We start from the raw sequence: 20,087 nt of genomic DNA on the forward strand, positions 1-20,087 counted from the left end.
CCCAATAACCAATGATTCTTTTTTTAACTGAAACACTAAGTGTCTTCAGTTACATGAATAAACAGTATAAACGTTAATAAACAGTATAAACGTTACATGTCAGCGTTCATATTGGAATCCAACAAACTAAGTATTGATTGGTGTTTCTGTACCTTAAAGCAGATGTTCTAATCAATAACATATTTTATTAATAAAGCCGTTAGTTGTTTACTGAGCTGCTGCTGCAAAAAGGAAAGGGAACATTTCTGATGTCTCAGTCTGAGACCTGCTGAGCTGCTGCGGACAAAGGGGGAAATATTCTTTAGCTTCTTTAAGCATGTTTTTTCGAGACTAGCACACACTCACATATGAGTCATGGTGGAATTAACTTCCAGCTTCCCCAGTACAGAAAAACTTCACACTGGGCATGGCTTAAACAAAATGTGATGACACAGCATGAGTTTCTGGCCTTTACACTTACGACTCACATTATTATGCAGTCTTATGTTGTGAGTTACGAGTACACTAAATAAAAGAAAGTCTCATACAAAGTTTTGGTTGGATGACGAACTGGCCTCCCGGGTCTCCAGATGCACTTTGAGGAATAAAGAGGAATAAAAAACTACTCCGGAGTATTCATCAGCATGAGGGGGAGTCAATAATGACTGAATTTCACTTTTTGGTGAACTATTCCTCAGTTCCAGCCCAGAGACAGACAGAGACGTGCTGCATTTTGCACTTTGCACATTTTGCTGTGTCAACCACAAAGTCACAGTTGTGTCACATGACTTCTCAGAAAAGTCTACCTGTTGTGTTGTTTCACCTCACTTTGCTTTGACAGCAGCTCAGAGACCAGTCGACTGTCACTGACTGATGGAGAAACTGATGAAGATCCTCACATGTTAAAGTCCTGAGGGAAAGTCTGTAAGTTCTGTTGCTTTTCTCTCATTTCCTGTTTGCAGTTCCCTGTTTTCTACTTCACTTTGACTGTGAAGTGATTATAAACTGATGCTGATGCTTCTCTCTGTGTTTCCTCTACAGGTGAAGGAAGAGCGACTCTGACTGGATGTGGGTCTGAATTCACCTGGTGAGTGTCGTCTTTGTTCAGCTGATTCATGTTTCAATGATTTTATGAGGATAAACACATTAATGCAAGTAAGAACAGTTTGATGTCAGAAGGATTTGAACTTTCCTTCCTTCAGCACCTCCTGCTGGTTGAAAGCAGAATGACACTGTGGTGGACAGGTGTGTAAACCGTGTTGTTCTGACTGAGTGCAGCTCTCCCTGCAGGTGGAGGCTCAGCTATGGCTCAGTGTGAGGACAGAGAGGAGGGAGCCCCCCCCCTCTGAAACCACTCTGTGTGGGGAGCAGAGCCAGACCAGAGGTCAAAGGTGAGATGAGGATCTCTAACTGTCCAGGACTCAGATTACTGGAGATACTGCTGTTATCTGATAGGAGGTTTTTATGTGACAGGGTGACAGGGTAGTGCATTATTGTTTTACTACTATTATACATAAAAGTGAATAACTCATTTAAATCAACAAGATGTTGTCTCTCACAACGAGATCAGAAGAACAGAGCAGAGAGGCTTTATTGTGATTGTAGAAATATACAGTTAAATTCTGCTGGACGGCACAAATACATATATAAAAAAAATGTAAAGATATCCACAAGTTTCCAAACATCATCTCTGGTCAAAACTGGAAGCCGGTTTTGCATGGAATTGTACGTTTACGTTTCCATAGTTTTCAGTCATAGTTGCGGTAAACGCATGGATCTATTAACGCTGGCTTTTAACACGGATGTCAATTTGTGTGATATACATTGTTAAAAGATGGTGTGATGATACATGCATTTTACAGGTTTTCACTGAAAAAAAAGAATCCATGCATTTACCATGACTAATGAAACCGGAAGCACCAAAGAGCAAAACCGGCTTACGTTTTTGACGTTTGGGAAAAAGGTGAAGGAATATCACTGAAAAAAGAGTTGATAAATTGCAGGAGTTCCTAATTGCTGTTGTGATTAAAGCCCTGAGATAAACATCAGGTAGATGTTAACAGTGCAGAGTGAAGGTCAGTAACTCTGTCTGTGGTTCAAGTACCAAGAGTTCTGCTGATCAAATGTTCATTGGAACAAATGAACCAGTTTCAGCTTTTAGATCGTCATACAAACTGTAATTTCATAAGTCTTGCTATTTACTCACATATGTTGGAAATAAAGCTGTCTGACCCAGAACCTGCAACCTGATGGCTGTTTGAGGGAATGCACAAGGAGAACCACAATGCCTTGGCCATTTGTGCTGTTCTAAGAAGAGATTCAGGTGCAGTGTTTCCACTAGGATTTTTTTAACCAGTGGCGATGACACACAATGGGTTCACACAGGCTCAAAGAGGGAAAACACTGAGTTCAGGGGAATCAGCTTGTGGCTCTGCCTCAGCTGTGTGATACCATTATGAGAGGCGACCAGAGTTTCAGACAGGTTTGAATCCATCTGACCATCTGTTTACCTGTTGTGAGCTGTTCATCTCTTCTTACCCCTGTAAACTGCAAAAAGTGACGCACAAAAAAACAGAAATTTGAAATAGAAATTTAAAAAAAACTGTCAGAATTCAGTCATACAGTTTAAACCCAGTTTTAAACTGTTTGTCTTTCCTCTTGCAGCAAAAAGATACCTCGAGAGATCCTCCTGAAGACTTTGGAGGGTTTGGGAAAAAAGGATTTTAAAAACTTCAGGCGGCACCTGTGGCAGAGCCTAGAAGACCTCCCAAAAATCCCAATAAGTAAACTGGAGAAAGCAGACAGGGAAGACACAGTGGATCTAATGATCCAGACCTACTGTGAAAACACTGATAAAGTCACCATAACAATCCTGAAGAAGATTAATCGTAATGATCTACTGAGAAATTTCACACAGTGCATCTCAGAACCCAAACGTAAGTTTGTTTAAAAATGTGAAGTTATAGAAATATTGAAGAGTGGTCAGTTAAAGCCGGGTGGATGAGGACAGTTTCATCATCCAAAACACTTCTTTGGTCTTGACAACTGAGTGGGGAGTCTGTGTAGGCAGTCTTAAATGTCACATGTGGGTGGTGGCAGTCTCACTGCCTCACTGAGCTCCAACCAAACTTTGATGTCCAAGGCTAACGTCAGTAACAGGTGACTGTTCCGGTGTCGATTACTGTGCGTCTGCCCCGACTCTGAAACAGCGGCGGCGTTAATGAAGCAGCGTCAGACCGCTCACCGTCACTGAAACTCGGGATGAAATCTCCGATTAAATATGCTGAGCTGCGAGCGTCATAGCACGCCCGCTGAGCGACCCTGACGGGCCCTTTGCTCCGTATAAAATAGTTACGATGACCTGACCACGCGCTGTTGTCTCTGTTTCGTGTGTAGTGGCGTGCTGTAATGAAATAGTTAGAGACGCCAAGACCCGCCATACGTTACTTCTGATTGGTTTATATTGCCTGGTGCCTTCCATGGTTGGTTAGATTTAGGCACAAAGGACTGATGGATTGGTTATCTCGGTCAGTTACTCAAACTCGAAGTTTATGAAAAAAAAATAGAGTATTGATTGGGGAACGGGACGGAAAGACACACACACAGACAGACAGACACACACAACGCACTCTGGCCCAATTGTTGAAAAACGCGTGCTAAAGTGACCTCTAGTAGCCAATATTCGTGCTCAAGTGCCGTCTTCAGTGGTGAGAACACGCTATATGTGCCCTTTTTTTTCCTGTTTGCCCCTGCCCTTCAAAAAGTCTGTGCACGCCACTGAACTAAACCATTGCTCACTGCAAACGCTGTGCATTGTACCGCAGTGCTCACATGCTGATTGACTTGAATGGGGAAGAATTGCTACAATGTGTGCGATGGCGAAGATCGGAGCAGAGACAGGAAATCAGGGAGTCTCACAGCCAATCATCTAGGATGCTCTCTGTCTGGCTCATTGAAACAGCCAATCATATCACTGGACACTACGAGTGACAGCTGTGTAGTTCTGTTGCGACACCATCATCATGTGTGTTTGTTTACAGCAGAACAGCCTGTAGTGAGAGCACATGGACTTTTGTGCATCTAAATTGTCTGCCGCTACTTAATTCCTTACTAAATCAGAAAAACCGATAACAATATGGAACAATATTACATTTTAATGATAATATCAGGCTGATATTATCAGACATCCCTAACTATAAATAAAGTGGAGACGCATTCAAAAATAATGCCATGAATAGTCTTTATTTATTGATTAACTTCATACAAAGTTCAGTCAACAGAAGAAACCTACATCAGATCATAATCGGTGCAGCGCAGGTCACGCAGGGTAGCGCAGCCGGTGCAGTGCAAGTTTGGACCAGTGCAGCCTGGCTCACGGTCAGTTTGGCAGATTGGTAGATCGCGCTGCGCCGAGATGGGTGTGGCAGCGCAGCAGGGGGTCACAGATTCAGCTTGGCGCAGTCTAAGTTTCGTGAGAAAATGCCCCACGGAGGGTGTGCTGAAAACTCGCCACCTCAAACCAGGTCTACATGGCGAAGCGCAGCCGGTGCAGTGGAAGTTTGGCTGCCCTGTGCGCATTGCACACACAGTTTCAGGCACATTTCAATGCAATAAATAACCACAATAACCACTATTTAAAGCAGAAGTAAGCAATCCGGTCATTTGGGCTAATGCTGTGTTCCCGACTTACGACTTGGCAGCGTTCCAGGCAACCCGTACCTCGTGTTTTTCTGACCAGTTGCACCTGTTTTACCTGTGAAAGTCACTATAACAGCCACTCGTAACTTCCGACCCGTGAACTCGTACCAGATCGAACTGGTACGGATCGAACTGGTACGGAAAAACACGAGTTACGGGTTGCCTTGAACGCACCATAACTTCTTGTCAGCCGATGGAGTTAGCAGCCCCCGCCCTCGTCATGGATCTATTGTGGATCCTCGTCCCTACGTCACCACATTCACGTGCATCCCTTGGCTGCACACACAGCCCTCCATACCGTTCTCTCTCCTCATTGGATAAAACTTGTAGGATACAAGAAAAGTTTTCTCCTCGGCTTACAGCAGAGCAGAGTGACTGACAGACCCGTGTTTCAGACCAAACACTCTATGTAAGTGATTGCTGTCGGAAGATAGAACTATTTAAGACTTAATGCAACTAATGGAATCAACATGTGAATTTATATCTATATAGATTGTCCCGTCACATGTGACGTCAGATCAAAGGCTGTTGGCATGCGTAATGGAAACTGAATTAACACAGCAGGGACGAACTGGGACTGAAAAGCAGCTGCGGATGTCCCAAGAGCAGGACTGTGAGGGTGGATGACTGCATGTCACTGCCGTGTTGAGACTACGCACTGTGCCGTTGTGATGATCCGCTTTATTTATTTACTTACTTATTAATTTATTAGCGGGTGAGCGACCGCGTCGTCACGCAGCCGTAATGAAAAACAAAACACAAATCATCATCTCTCTTAGCCAACCACAACAGCCTCGGTATCAGATAGTCAGTATATAGCCTAAACTCAGCATCTCTCATCACAGAAAAAAAAGACGGAGAGAGAGAGAGAGAGAGCGTCCTTTACGCTGAGATGCTCCTGATTCCATCCCTGTTACGCATGGTGTTTGTTTATGTTGTGATTAGTGTGCTATAGTGCACACCTCTCATCTGTCTTAGGGTTTAAAGGGCCCATATTATGCAAAATCCACTTTCTACAGGTTTTGTAGTGGTCCTATGTGTTCCCGTGGCCTTTCTCTGACACCTGGAGGTGAAAAAAGTCTGTTCACTCCCTTCATTGATTTCTACACTTTTTTGAGATCGTGTCTCCAAACGGGCGAATTGGAAGTGCTGGCAGACTTGACGTCAGGATGCGCTGAACTCAAGTGACTCCACCTCCCGGTACTTCCTCATACTCCCCCTGGGCCAGTCTGGAAAAACGAGAGCTCCGCCCGCTGACACTTTTCCGGAACAGCGCCGCCCCCCCCATCCACACACACACGCTCTCTCTCTCTCCCTCCCGTCCGTCATTTGACATGAAGCGGTAGGCCTATGGGAGGAGCGGTCGGTACCGCGGCCGCCAGATGATCCTTTTGAATCATTGACTGAAAAACAGCCGCCTGTCATTAAAAATGAAATCGCGGATCAGAGAATATTGGAATGATACCGCTTCTCATCAGCGCAGCGGTCCTCATCACAGAATGAGAGACATCTGAACGAGGGAGTCTCCTCTCCCGGCGCAAAACCACCTCAATATTCTCATCAGTCCATACAACAGTGCACAGTTTGTGCTGCGTGTCATGTTCGTGTTCCAAGGATGAGGCCGTGTTGATAGCAAGTAACTTAGTTTAATGTCTCACGTTCTCAACAACATACATGTGGCTCCATGCAGTCTTGCTCTACTCTGTTATATGGTACGGTAAGCTGACTACTAACCAGTACTGCCGCCTAGCGGTCAAACATGTAATAACATCCAATCATAACATCCCCCCTTTTCTAAGGTAAAATGCATTAACATGAATTATCACATTAGCTGTGTCAGTTATTTTAACCATTTCACATTCAGCATAACTCTGCAACATATAAGCCGTATAAACAGTTTATATCAGATTGCATAACTCATATCTAAGCCAACACTAGACCATTTAGAACACATTCACAACATCAATCAATATACATTTTGTTCAACATCTTTAACATGCATATTGAATTTTCTTTGTTTATAAGTTCAGTCTATCAGGCTCCCTGATTTCTCTTGTGGACCTTCTTAACTCAGGTTCGCTTGGAGTAGGTGTGTGAGAGTCAGTGTTACAGTCCATAGCAGGTGTGGGAATTACCTGAGATTCACCACAGGTTACACTGAGCTCACCAACAGTCCCTTGAGGAGTCTTTAATAGACTGCGACGATTGCGTCTGAGGATTTGTCCATCATCAGTTTTCACTGTGTACGATCGTGGAGCAACTTCTTGCAGGACAGTTGCTTTTGTACTCCATCCATCAGCATCCTCAATCCTGACTGTGTCGTTGTTTGTCAGTGGAGGGAGATGCTTGGTTGTTCTGTCATAGAATGACTTTTGCATCATTTTTTTTTGTCGTAGCTTATGTTCAATCTTTGAGTGATTCTTTTGCTTGAATTTGTCGTTTTGATGACTTGGCAACGTTGTTCGTAGCTTCCTCTTCATCAGCAGTTCAGCTGGTGATAGGCCGCACTGAAGAGGTGATCCTCTGTAGCTCAATAAAGCCAGATAGGGATCCGAGTCACTGTCAGCTGCTTTCTTTAGGAGTTGCTTGAGAATGTGAACTCCTTTTTCAGCTTGCCCGTTTGACTGTGCATAGTGTGGGCTTGACGTCACATGCTTGAAATCATATTGCACTGCAAACTTCTGCCATTCTTTGCTGCTGAAGCAGGGGCCATTGTCGCTCACCACGGTGTGTGGGATGCCATGCCTGGCGAAGATAGATTTAGCATGTGTTATGACACAAGTTGATGTTGAGCTTGCTAGTAGCGCCATCTCAGGGAAGTTTGAGTAGTAATCCATTACCACTAAATAGTCTTTACCTCTGAGATGAAACAAGTCCATTCCTACTTTGTGCCATGGTGCTGTTGGCACCTCAGCTACCACCATAGGCTCTATGCTCTGCTTGTTCCTGTGTTTCTGGCATGTTTCACATTTACTTACAAGTGTTTCAATGTCTTTGTTCAGTCCCGGCCAGAAAACCATGTCTCTCGCCCTCCTTTTGCACTTTTCGATGCCGAGATGGCCTTCATGTATCCTGTGCAACATGTCCATTCTCAAAGCCCGTGGAATAACAATCCTGCCCTTTTTCAACAGCAGACCATCCACAGTACTAAGCTCACCTCTGACATGGTAAAATTGTGGACATGAACCAGCTGGCCATCCCTCATCCATGTTCTTCATGACATGCTGTAGCTCAGCATCCTTTGCTGTAGCCTCAGCTATTTGTCTTGACTTTGTGTCCGACACAGGCAGTGTAGCCGACACCATGTTCACGTGACACTGTATGTCCTCGTCTGTCGCACTCACACTGTCGCCTGTAGTTGCTCTGGATAGGGCATCAGCAAGGACTAGGTGTTTACCTGGAGTATATATCAGTTCAAAATCATACCTTTGCATCTTCATCATTAACCGCTGAATCCGTGGAGACATTTCATTCAGATTCTTTTTGATGATGGCGACCAGCGGTCGATGATCAGTTTCGACGGTGAAAGACGGCAGGCCATACACGTAGCTATGAAACCGCTCCAAACCATACGCCAGTCCCAAACATTCTTTTTCGATCTGAGCGTATCGGCATTCAGTTTTTGTCATAGCCCGAGATGCATAGGATACCGGTTTCCAGTGCTCACCCTCAGCCTGGAGTAGAACGGCACCAATACCATCTTTGGAAGCATCTGTAGACACTTTTATCCTCTTCGTGTGGTCATAAAATGACAACACGGGTGCTGTGCTCAGTGTGTCCTTGAGTTTTTGCCACTCATGCTCATGTTTCACTGTCCATTTAAACTCACAGTCCCTGTGCAGAAGCTCTCGTATGCATGATGTCTTTGCTGTCAGATTGGGAATGAATTTACCTATGAAATTCACCATCCCCATGATGCGTAGCACCCCTGTCTTGTCTGTGGGCCTTGGCATGTTCTGTATTGCATGTATTTTGTCTTTATCTGGCTCGACACCACATGCAGACAGCTTGTCTCCCAGGAAGAGGATCTCTTGAACGCCAAACTCACATTTACTCTTGTTGAGTTTCAGTCCATACTTTTGTATGCGCTCCATAACTCTGTTCAGCCTCTCGTTGTGCTCTTGGGCTGTGGACCCCCATATGATGATGTCATCAATGTAGACTCGAACTCCATCCAAGCCCTCGATGATCTGCTCCATCGCTCTGTGAAATATTTCAGGTGCTGACTTGATTCCAAAAGGCAGTCTGAGAAAGCAGTGTCTGCCGAAGGGCGTATTAAAGGTACAGTACTTGGTGCTGCTTTCATCCAGTTTCAGCTGCCAGAAGTCTTGTGAGGCGTCAAGCTTTGTGAAGTATTTGGCACCTGACATTTCACTGAGGATCTCTTCACGTGTAGGTATTTGATAATGTTCACGCTTTATGCTCTCATTTAGGTCTTTAGGGTCCATACATATTCTCAACTCACCATTCTTCTTCTTTGTGATGACCAGTGAGTTGACCCAGTCTGTAGGCTCATTAACCTTTTTGATCACTCCTAGCATGATCATTCTGTCGAGCTCTTTCTTTAGGCAGTCTTTCAGTGGAGCAGGAACTCTGCGTGCTGCATGCACAACTGGTTGGGCTCCTTCTTTCAACTGTATTTTATATGTGAAGGGCAAAACACCAAAACCCTTGAAAACATCTGAAAAGTTCTGAACAATTGTGTCCATAGAGTCATTTGTTGGGTTTATGGTTGGGATGATGCGATACACTCTTTTCACAAGCCCCAGTTCTTCACAGGCTCTGTCACCAAGAAGTGATTCCCGTCCCTCATTCACAACAAAGAAGAATAGGTGGTGCACTTTTCTTTAACTGTGACACTCAACCTGCATGTGCCCAAACATTTGATTGGCCGCCCATTGTAGTCTTTCAGTCCAGATTCTTTTCTTTTTATTTGTGGCTTATTTTTCATTGCCTTCACATCACACATGCTTATGAGATTTGCTTTCGCACCAGTGTCCAATTTCATGGTGACTACAGTCCCATTTATCATTAGAGGAGCTATCCACTTATCTTCTGTAGTGACATCATTTACATTGTCTGGCTTATTTATTTGTTCACTTTCACAATTCGCCATTCCAACAAAGAACGTGTCACTTAGATCAGGCTCGTCTATTAAGTTTACAGTTTTTTCTTTCTTCCCCTCTTTCCGTTTGGAGAAGCATTGTTTAGCAAAATGATTCTTGCCTTGGCAACTGGAGCATTGCTTACCAAACGCTGGACACTGTCTAGGCTTGTGCTGTGAGCCGCAGCGCTTGCAGTTTATCATCACGTCCTCCTGCTGTGCAGGCCGGGTCTGTGTGCGCCGTCTCCGCTGGTACGACACTGCTCCAACCGCTGCCGCGCTGTCGCTCTGCGCCGAGGCGACTGCAGACATCTCGCTGAACGTCCTCACGTGCCTTTGGGACAGCTCACTGGCCTGGCAGATCTTAATGGCTCCTGCCAGCGTCAGCTCCATCTCCCGTAGTAGCCTCTCTCTGACCTTTTTATCCTCCACGCCGTAGACGATCTGGTCCCGGACCATGGAGTCCGTCAGCGCCGCGAAGTTGCAGGACTGCGCCTTTAGCCGCAAGTCCGTCAGGAAGCTATCAAAGGGCTCATGTTGCCGCTGTGTACGAGACCGAAACACGTACCTCTCGTACGTCTCGTTCTTCTTCGGAGAACAGTGAGCATCAAACTTGCTAAGCACTACATCCAACTTTTCATTATCTTCAGGACTGTCAAACACGAACGTGTTAAATACTTCTATGGCCTGTGGCCCTGCTATTGTTAGCAGCAGCGCTACCTTTCTTGCCTCCGGCTTTTCCTCGAGTCCCGTAGCAGCAACATAAAGGTGAAACCGCTGTTTGAAGGTGCGCCAGTTCTCGTCGACATTCCCCGTTAGTTTCAAACTTTCCGGTGGTTTTAAATCCATGTCGCCCATTCGAGTTTACTCCTGGTACCATGTCATGCTCGTGTTCCAAGGATGAGGCCGTGTTGATAGCAAGTAACTTAGTTTAATGTCTCACGTTCTCAACAACATACATGTGGCTCCATGCAGTCTTGCTCTACTCTGTTATATGGTACGGTAAGCTGACTACTAACCAGTACTGCCGCCTAGCGGTCAAACATGTAATAACATCCAATCATAACACTGCGCTCCTCAGTTTCACTTGTTTTTTGTATTTGACAGTTTCACACAGAACTTTCTGATGGTAGTAGGAGTCTCTCCATGTTTCTCCTTCTGCCACAGTAAAAAAAAAGAAAGAAAGAAATAGAAAGAACATTTACATTTTTTCAGACAAGATGCCAGTCTCTTTTTTTTTTCGGAAATCAATGCCCGACCCCTGTCCCAATGTCAACACTGGCACATGTACCTGTAGTGAAAACCACACCCTCTCCCCGTGACAGGTGTGGAGTGGACGTGGTTTACACATCTTATTTGCATTTCAAGGTGCAGACACAGAAATGGCTCGTTCTCAGGAGAGCTCTGAAGAGCCACTTTTAGATTACTGAGATGTAGAGCTGCAGATTGATTTGGGGACAATACACTAGGAATACTATATGGTTGGACAACTTAGAACCATGTGAAATAGTTGAAAAACAGCATAATATGGGACCTTTAAATAATAAATGTGAGTTTCTTTATTAGTTTATTAGTTGTTTTTTGCACTGGGCAGCGGTTCTCAGTGTATCAGATCAAACCTGATTAAGGATATTAGTAAACTCCTTATTCGGCCACTCTGTGCTCGGATCTCCCGGACCAAAACACCTGTTTCCTCCTGGGAGAGGTTTGGCCTCTGGCGTCGCTGTCTCCTCTGTCCATGTCGAAGTATAAAATGACAAACTTGGAGTGTGCATCGCCCGCGGCACAGTTAAAGGTGAGGAGAGGAGCTCAGATTGGTGAAGATCTAAATCGGCTTTGTTAATCCCACTCCTGCCTTGTCTCCTCCCTCTTTGCCGTTTGCGCCGGTAGGAGGGACGAGGGGAGTGCCTGCGCTGGCCTGCACCGGACTGCACTGTGCACCAATCTTGCAAAATGCGCCTGGACACACCCCGTTGGCGGGGCGCAGCTGTGCTTCACCTAGACTGCGTCTGATCTAGGAAACTAGGGCCCTTTATCCTTAACAGCTCCAGCTCTCCTCCAAACACCTGCACACAGTTCTGTCCAGGAACTTGTCTGGCAGGTTGTTGAAGTATCTTGGAGAACTTGCCATAATTGCTTCTGTGGACTGAGGCTGTCTCAGTGTCTTCTGTCTCTTGATGTAATCCCAGAACGACTCCTTATTTTTGAGATCAGGACTCTGTTCTGTCAAAACAGAAATGAAAAAGTGTTCAGAAGCAATACAATACATAAAGACCTCTGGGAGAGGTTCAAGGAATTAAAAACCTGTTGAATGAACAGATAACAGAGAAGGAGTTTCCATGATTCATGTTTTCTATGCAATAACTACAATAATAACTTCTCATTGATGTCACTGGTCTTTTATTCATACAGAGATTCTCACTGGCTGCCAATGTAAACTCAAGTCTGCCCTGAAGAAGAAGTTCCAGCATGTGTTTGAGGGGATCCCTAAAGCAGGAAACCAAACCCTTCTGAACCAGATCTACACAGAGCTCTACATCACACAGGGAGGGGCTGGAGAGGTCAATGTTGAACATGAGGTCAGACAGATTGAAGCAGTGTACAGGAAACCAGACAGACCAGAAACACCCATCAGACAAGAAGACATCTTTAAAGCCCCACCTGGAAGAGATAAACCAATCAGAACAGTGATGACAATGGGAGTGGCTGGCATTGGGAAAACAGTCTTAACACAGAAGTTCACTCTGGACTGGGCTGAAGACAAAGCCAACGAGGACATACACTACACATTTCCCTTCACCTTCAGAGAGCTGAATGTGCTGAAAAAGAAAAAGTTCAGCTTGGTGGGACTTGTTCATCATTTCTTCACTGAAACCAAAAAAGCAGGAATCTGCAGCTTTGATGAGTTCCAGGTCGTCTTCATCTTTGACGGTCTGGACGAGTGTCGACTTCCTCTGGACTTCAAAAACACTGAGATCCTGACTGAGGTGACAGAGTCCACCTCAGTGGATGCGCTGCTGACCAACCTCATCAGGGGGAAACTGCTCCCCTCTGCTCGCATCTGGATAACCACACGACCTGCAGCAGCCAATCAGATCCCTCCTGAGTGTATTGACATGGTGACAGAGGTCAGAGGGTTCACTGACCCACAGAAGGAGAAGTACTTCAGAAAGAGGTTCAGGGATGAGGAGCAGGCCAGAGAGATCATCTCCCACATCAAGACATCACGAAGCCTCCACATCATGTGCCACATCCCAGTCTTCTGCTGGATCACTGCTACAGTTCTGGAGGATCTGTTGAAGACCAGAGGGGGAGGAGAGCTGCCCAAGACCCTGACTGAGATGTACATCCACTTCCTGGTGGTTCAGACCAAAGTGAAGAAGGTCAAGTATGATGAAGGAGCTGAGGCAGATCAAGACTGGAGTCCAGAGAGCAGGAAGATGATTGAGTCTCTTGGAAAACTGGCTTTTGAGCAGCTGCAGAAAGGAAACCTGATCTTCTATAAAACAGACCTGACAGAGTGTGGCATCGATATCAGAGAAGCCTCAGAGTACTCAGGAGTGTTCACACAGATCTTTAAAGAGGAGAGAGGCCTGTACCAGGCGGCCAAGGTGTTCTGCTTCGTCCATCTCAGTGTTCAGGAGTTTCTGGCTGCTCTTCATGTCCATCTGACCTTCATCAAGTCTGGACTCAACCTGATGTCACAACAACAAACAACATTTTGGTGGTTGTTTCAAATATTTAAAGAAAAACCTGAAAAAGCACATTTGTACCAGAGCTCTGTGGACAAGGCCTTACAGAGTCCAAATGGACACCTGGACTTGTTCCTCCGCTTCCTCCTGGGTCTTTCTCTGAAGACCAATCAGACTCTCCTACGCGGTCTGACGACTCAAACAGGAAATGACTCAGGGTCTAATCAGAAAACAGTCCAGTACATCAAGAAGAAGATTGAAGAGACTCCTTCTGCAGAGAAAAGCATCAACCTGTTCCACTGTCTTAATGAACTGAATGATCGTTCTCTAGTGGAGGAGATCCAACAGTCCCTGAGATCAGGACGTCTCTCCACAGATGAATTGTCTCCTGCTCAGTGGTCGGCTCTGGTCTTCATCTTACTGTCATCAGGAGAAGATCTGGATGAGTTTGACCTTCTCTTCTGAGGCTGCTTCCAGTGGTCAAAGCCTCTAACAAAGCTCTGTATGTTCACATATATTCATTTACATTTACTGTATCTTCTTCTTTTGTCACAACAAAAATATCTTTGTTTACTTTTGTTTTCCTCATTCCTCTTCAGACTGAGTGGCTGTAACCTCTCAGAGAGAAGCTGTGAAGCTCTGTCCCCAGTCCTCAGCTCCCAGTCCTCTAGTCTGAGAGAACTGGACCTGTGTAACAACAACCTGCAGGACTCAGGAGTGAAGCTGCTGTCTGGTGGACTGGAGAGTCCACACTGCAGACTGGAGACTCTCAGGTCAGGATACAGATGTTTGTTAGACAGCTTTAACACCCTTCTGTAAGTTGTTGGTGATGATGCTCAACATCTGTTGAGATATTCAGTGGCCTGTTGAGATTCTCAACATCTCTGTACACATGATTTTGTAAAATTGGGGGTTCATTATATTTCCTATCTCCAGTCTGTCAGGATGTCTGGTCACAGAGGAAGGATGTGCTTCTCTGGCCTCAGTCCTCAGCTCCCTGTCCTCAAGTCTGAAGCACCTGGACCTGGGTAACAACAACCTACAGGACTCAGGAGTGATGCTGCTGTCTGGTGGACTGGAGAGTCCACACTGCAGACTGGAGACTCTCAGGTCAGGATACAGATGTTTGTTAGACAGCTTGAACACCCTTCTGTAAGTTGTTGGTGATGATGCTCAACATCTGTTGAGATATTCAGCGGCCTGTTGAGATTCTCAACATCTCTGTACACATGATTTTGTAAAATTGGGGGTTCATTATATTTTCTATCTCTAGTCTGTCAGGATGTCTGGTCACAGAGGAAGGATGTGCTTCTCTGGCCTCAGTCCTCAGCTCCCAGTCCTCAAGTCTGAAACTACTGGACCTGGGTAACAACAACCCGCAGGACTCAGGAGTGAAGCTGCTGTCTGGTGGACTGGAGAGTCCACACTGCAGACTGGAGACTCTCAGGTCAGGATACAGATGTTTGTTAGACAGCTTTTAACACCCTTCTGTAAGTTGTTGGTGATGATGCTCAACGTCTGTTGAGATATTCAGCAGCCTGTTGAGATTCTCAACATCTCTGTACACATGATTTTGTAAAATTGGGGGTTCATTATATTTTCTATCTCTAGTCTGTCAGGATGTCTGGTCACAGAGGAAGGATGTGCTTCTCTGGCCTCAGTCCTCAGCTCCCAGTCCTCAAGTCTGAAACACCTGGACCTCAGTAACAACAACTTGCAGGACTCAGGAGTGAAGCTGCTGTCTGGTGGACTGGAGAGTCCACTCTGTGGATTGGAGAATCTCAGGTCAGGATACAGCTGTTTGTTAGACAGCTGATCTTCAACATCCTTCTGTAACTTGTTGGTGAAGATGCTCGGCATCTGCAGGATTTTACTGTTGATATGATTTTCTAAGACTCTTGAGTCTATCCCATTTTCTATCTCCAGTCTGTCAGGATGTCTGGTCACAGAGAGAGGCTGTGCTTCTCTGGCCTCAGCTCTGAGCTCCAACCCCTCCCATCTGAGAGAGCTGGACCTGAGCTACAATCATCCAGGAGCCTCAGGAGAGAAGCTGCTGTCTGCTGGACTGAATGATCGAGACTGGAGACTGGAGACTCTCAGGTACAATCAGACAACAAGGACTCAGTACGTCTCCTGTCTTTTATGTTTCCCTACTCGCTCAGTCGTCATGAAAGACGTCTCATTTCTTTAGTTGTGTTCAGAGCAGTGAGTTGGCCTGAATTCACAAACACATGGGTCCTCTCAAGTCTTTGACCTAATTGAGAAGTAGACACGATAGCTGTTTTGACAATGTTTTGACTTTTGTAAATCAGATAAAAATCATAACTTGTTGACATTAATAACCTCAGATGTTGTTTATTGATAAACAGAGTGCTGCTGCTTACTGTACATAGCAGAAACCCTGCAGTCTATAATTTCCCTTATCATTTTATATTCCACATTGTGAATTTTTGTTATCATTGGAGCAGATTTTATGTTTTGCCGTTTCATTCCCCACCAACAGCAGCTTTTCTTTATAACACACAGTCAGTAAACACATCAACAAGACAACGACTTGACTGTGAGACTGTGCATGTTTTCATGTAGGGCAGAGGGAACAGAAATACATAATATTTAAGATGTACAGTACGTGCTTTGGGTATCAGGTAACGGTAGAAAAGCGCTATATAAATGTAATCCATTATTAGGGCCACGGGCAATCGCACCGGGCACTACTGTTATTGTGTGGATTTTTTCTTATTATTCGTCCTCTTCCGGACGATTTTCGATTCGCTACTAGTCCTGCAACTCTTCGAGTTGCAGGCCAAATTATATATCAAAACGTGCGTCTTGATCGGGATCGGTGTGCTATTACTTTCCTCAACAGTTTACGAATTTTTCGCGACGTAACTGTGTAAAATTTTGCATTGAAGTCAATGGGACGGGCGAAAAAAAAAGAGCGAAAAAGACCAATCATTGGAGTTTAACAAACGTCTACTGCTCAGGCATACTTTCACCTAGAGACTCCATTTAAACTTTAAACAGTAGACACAAGTCTTGTGTATTGTCGTATTATTCCACGTTTTGATAGGTCATATAGTTTTTGATCAATCCCTGTTCAATGACCATGATCATTTTTGGAGAAATTATGAGATTATAATGGTTGTGTATTGCACGGAATGTTCGTGTCAGAGTGCGTGACATCATCGGTTAGAGTGGGAGAGATGCCAGAAAAACTCCAGATTTTTTCTCTTTCCACACCCGGCCCGGCCACAATTTACACTCTACACACATAATCTTTTCAGAATTTGTAAGACAAACTTGTTATCTCTCATGTCATGTGCTCAAAATATCAGAGAGACTTACAGAATTTACAGAATAAGCCTCTGTGTGCAGCCACGTCTGTCTCTGCTCCTCATTGACTCCAATACAAATATTTTCTGAGAGAAGCAGAACGGCCCGATGTTTTAAAACTGCCAGCGTCTCCAAAATATTTACTGTAGAAACACCAAATCGTACCAAATTTTTCAGGAAGTCCTTAGAGCAACGTGATCTGTGTTTTGTTCTGATAGGAGTTACCGTTTTGTCACAGTAAGCCTAAATGTGAGACCGGTGCAGAGGCAGAAAATCACTCTTTTTCTCCACGTTTCTGTCTGTCTCAGCCTGGGGGGGGCCCTATCGCCATGGTAACCACCTCGAGTTGCCGTGGTAATGTCTGATTCTCAGGCCAGAGCTCGTTAACTTCATAAACAATCCACCTGGCGCTTGTTTAAATGTTTATAAACACAGACACAGCTAAATCAGACTGACACAGGATGCAGCTCATAACATGTGTCAAGTCAGTCACACACAGACACACACACACACACAGACTCTAGAACCAGCTTCATGTGATTACAGTTACAGACACACACACACATCAAAACACACAGGTAACATACAAATGCGCGCGGAAGCGCGCACTCCTCTCCCACACTCTAACACACACAGGTAACTTCATGTGATTACACACACACACACACACACACACACACACACCCACACACAGTTAACCTAATGTGATTACAGCTCCTCCATATCAGTGCTTATAGAAAGATGATCATGTGTCTGTCTGATCAGCTCTGTCTTGACCTTAAAGCAGATATCAGTGGAATGTTTTTGTTAATATAAGTCCTAAATAGTCCTATTTTCCGTCAGCAATCACTTACATGAAGTATTTCAGCCTAAACACGAGTCTCTCCGTCACTCTGCTCTGCTGTAACCCGAGGAGAAAATTTTCCTTGTGGGATACAAGTGTTATCCAATGAGGGGAGAGAACGGCATGAAGGGCTGTGTGTGCAGCCAAGGGATGCGCGTGAATGTGGTGACGTAGCACGAGGACCAATTGATGCCTGACAAGGGCGGGGGCTGCTAACTCATGGTGCGTTCAAGGAAACTCGTACTTTGTGTTTTTTCTTCCTGTGAAGTCATACCAGTTCGATCTGGTACGAGTTCACGGGTCAGAAGTTACGAGTGGCCGTTATAGGGAACTTTCACAGACAACAGGACGGTAAAAACACGAGCTACGGGTTACCTGGAACGCTACCAAGTCGTAGTTGTGACTTGAAGCTGTAACTTACGGTTTCAAAAGCCTGCCTTGAACACAGCATTAGCCGAAACGGCCGTGCCACTGATATCTGCTTTAAGATCGTGGGTTTGATTCCCATGTTGACAGAGATGGCACAACAGGCAGTAGCCCCGTGGGCCTTTCAAAATTTCCCGAGAGGAAATTTTCTAGTTATAATTATTATTACAGTAAACCTCTGTAGGCCCCTCAGTCTCCATAGCAACAGATATGGTTCATCCTCCTCCTGTGATAAATTATGTAGTAATGATGTCCTGTAGGACACTGAAAACCATCACACTCATTACTTACAGTCAGGTGAGACAGCCTCCATCAACCGAAACTGTTGTAATGTGACCAAGGTCATTGTATTACTTATTCACACGCTCTTTTCCCATCTCACGCTGTTTCACTACAGCTGCTGTATTAGATTTTTATTTTTTATGTGTTCATACTCATTAAAATTTCACCTTCAGTTGGAGTGAAGAAAGTGGCTCTGATTCTTACTTCCTGCTGCTGAATCTGTCATCTGTCATTATTGTATTAATAATTCATTTCATTTTTTCATTTTCTATACCGCTTATCCTGCACTAGGGTCACGGGTGAGCTGGAGCCTATCTCAGCTGACTTTGGGCGAGAGGCGGGGTACACCCTGGACAGGTCGCCAGTCTATCGCAGGGCCGACACATATATGGACAGACAACCATTCACACTCTCATTCACACCTATGGGCAATTTAGAGTCGCCAATTAACCTAACCTAAACCTGCATGTCTTTGGACTGTGGGAGGAAGCCGGAGTACCCGGAGAGAACCCACGCATGCACGGGGAGAACATGCAAACTCCACACAGAAGGGTCCCAGCCGGCCGGCGGGTTCGAACCCAGAACCCTCTTGCTGTGAGGCGACAGTGCTAACCACTGCACCACCGTGCCGCCAATCAGTGTATTAATAATATATTATTATATTATAATCATAACATAACATTATAATATTAATAGTATGTTTTAATATAACACTGTTATATGTCCCTTTCAAAGGGAATCTTAAGCAGTGGCTTAAGGACACACAAGAGTGTGACCATTAACTGGACCTGGGGCGACATGACTGATTAATTGTTTACTTACTGTGCTGTCTGGATGTTGTATTACTGTTGTAGACGCTATAATCCGGCATATTTACAGTTTACAGTGTTTTAGTTATACTAATGTTCATTAATATGCACTGTCCCTATTCAAATAAATGCTATTATTATTATTATAAATGTCACAAATTAATTTTATTTCCATTTTCTTTCTTTGTGGTGTGATTATGACTAATAACATTTTATTGTTAGCCTAAGATGCACAATTTAGGAGCATGTGATATAACAGAAAAAACAGAGGTCGTTTGGATAAACTACGCTTGTGAGTGGGTGAGAGCAGCAGGGAGACTGGGCATGAGCTTGGTCTCTGGAGAATTCTGAGAAAAAAGTCAGAACTAACTTATTATTATTTTTACAATGGCCGTAATCCTCTTCCGTCCTTGGGTTATCTTTGTCTAATATTAAACTTGTCTGATGATCTTAAACATTGAAGTGCGACAAATATGCAAAAAAGTAAGAAATCAGGAGCAGAGCAAATCCTTTTTCACAGCTCTGTAAATGACAGTAAACACATAGAATCTGCTGTTAAACTGATCTGTGAACAGTCAGTCAACACTTCACTGGTTTAGATGTAAATTCACTTCATTATAAGAGACGACTTTAGAGACCTATTACCCCTTCTGTTGAGGAACATCAATGAAAACACAGAGAAGATCAGTGGTGACTCTTCTTCTTCTTCTTCTTCTTCTTCTGACAAACTGCTTCATGTTGAACAGTTTAGATATAAAATCACTCTGACTGTGTTTCTTCCTCCAGGCTGGACCATGGTGGAGAGCACAGGTTAAAACCTGCTCCCTGGAGGTGTAAGTGTGGATTTAATGTGACTAATGATAGACAGCAGCTCTCTGTCAGTTTGTCTTTAAATACAACGTTGATTCAATAATCAATCA

General features: G+C 44.5%; 1 protein-coding gene across 1 annotated transcript in view; it reads left to right on the top strand.

Annotated features, from left to right (window-relative positions):
- The window catches only part of LOC146961147 (uncharacterized), a 119,785-nt gene that overhangs the window by 99,045 nt on the left and 653 nt on the right, over nucleotides 1-20,087 (top strand). Inside the window, exons 14-16 of the mRNA XM_085771670.1 lie at nucleotides 1,560-1,574; nucleotides 2,644-2,684; nucleotides 19,954-20,000. Coding sequence (XP_085627796.1) covers nucleotides 1,560-1,574; nucleotides 2,644-2,684; nucleotides 19,954-20,000 — 103 coding nt within the window. The remainder of the gene's footprint in view (nucleotides 1-1,559; nucleotides 1,575-2,643; nucleotides 2,685-19,953; nucleotides 20,001-20,087) is intronic.

Source organism: Trachurus japonicus, chromosome 24 (genome assembly GCF_045865225.1).
Source record: "Trachurus japonicus isolate A0001 chromosome 24, Traja_1.0".
Classification (NCBI taxonomy): Eukaryota; Metazoa; Chordata; class Actinopteri; order Carangiformes; family Carangidae; genus Trachurus; species Trachurus japonicus.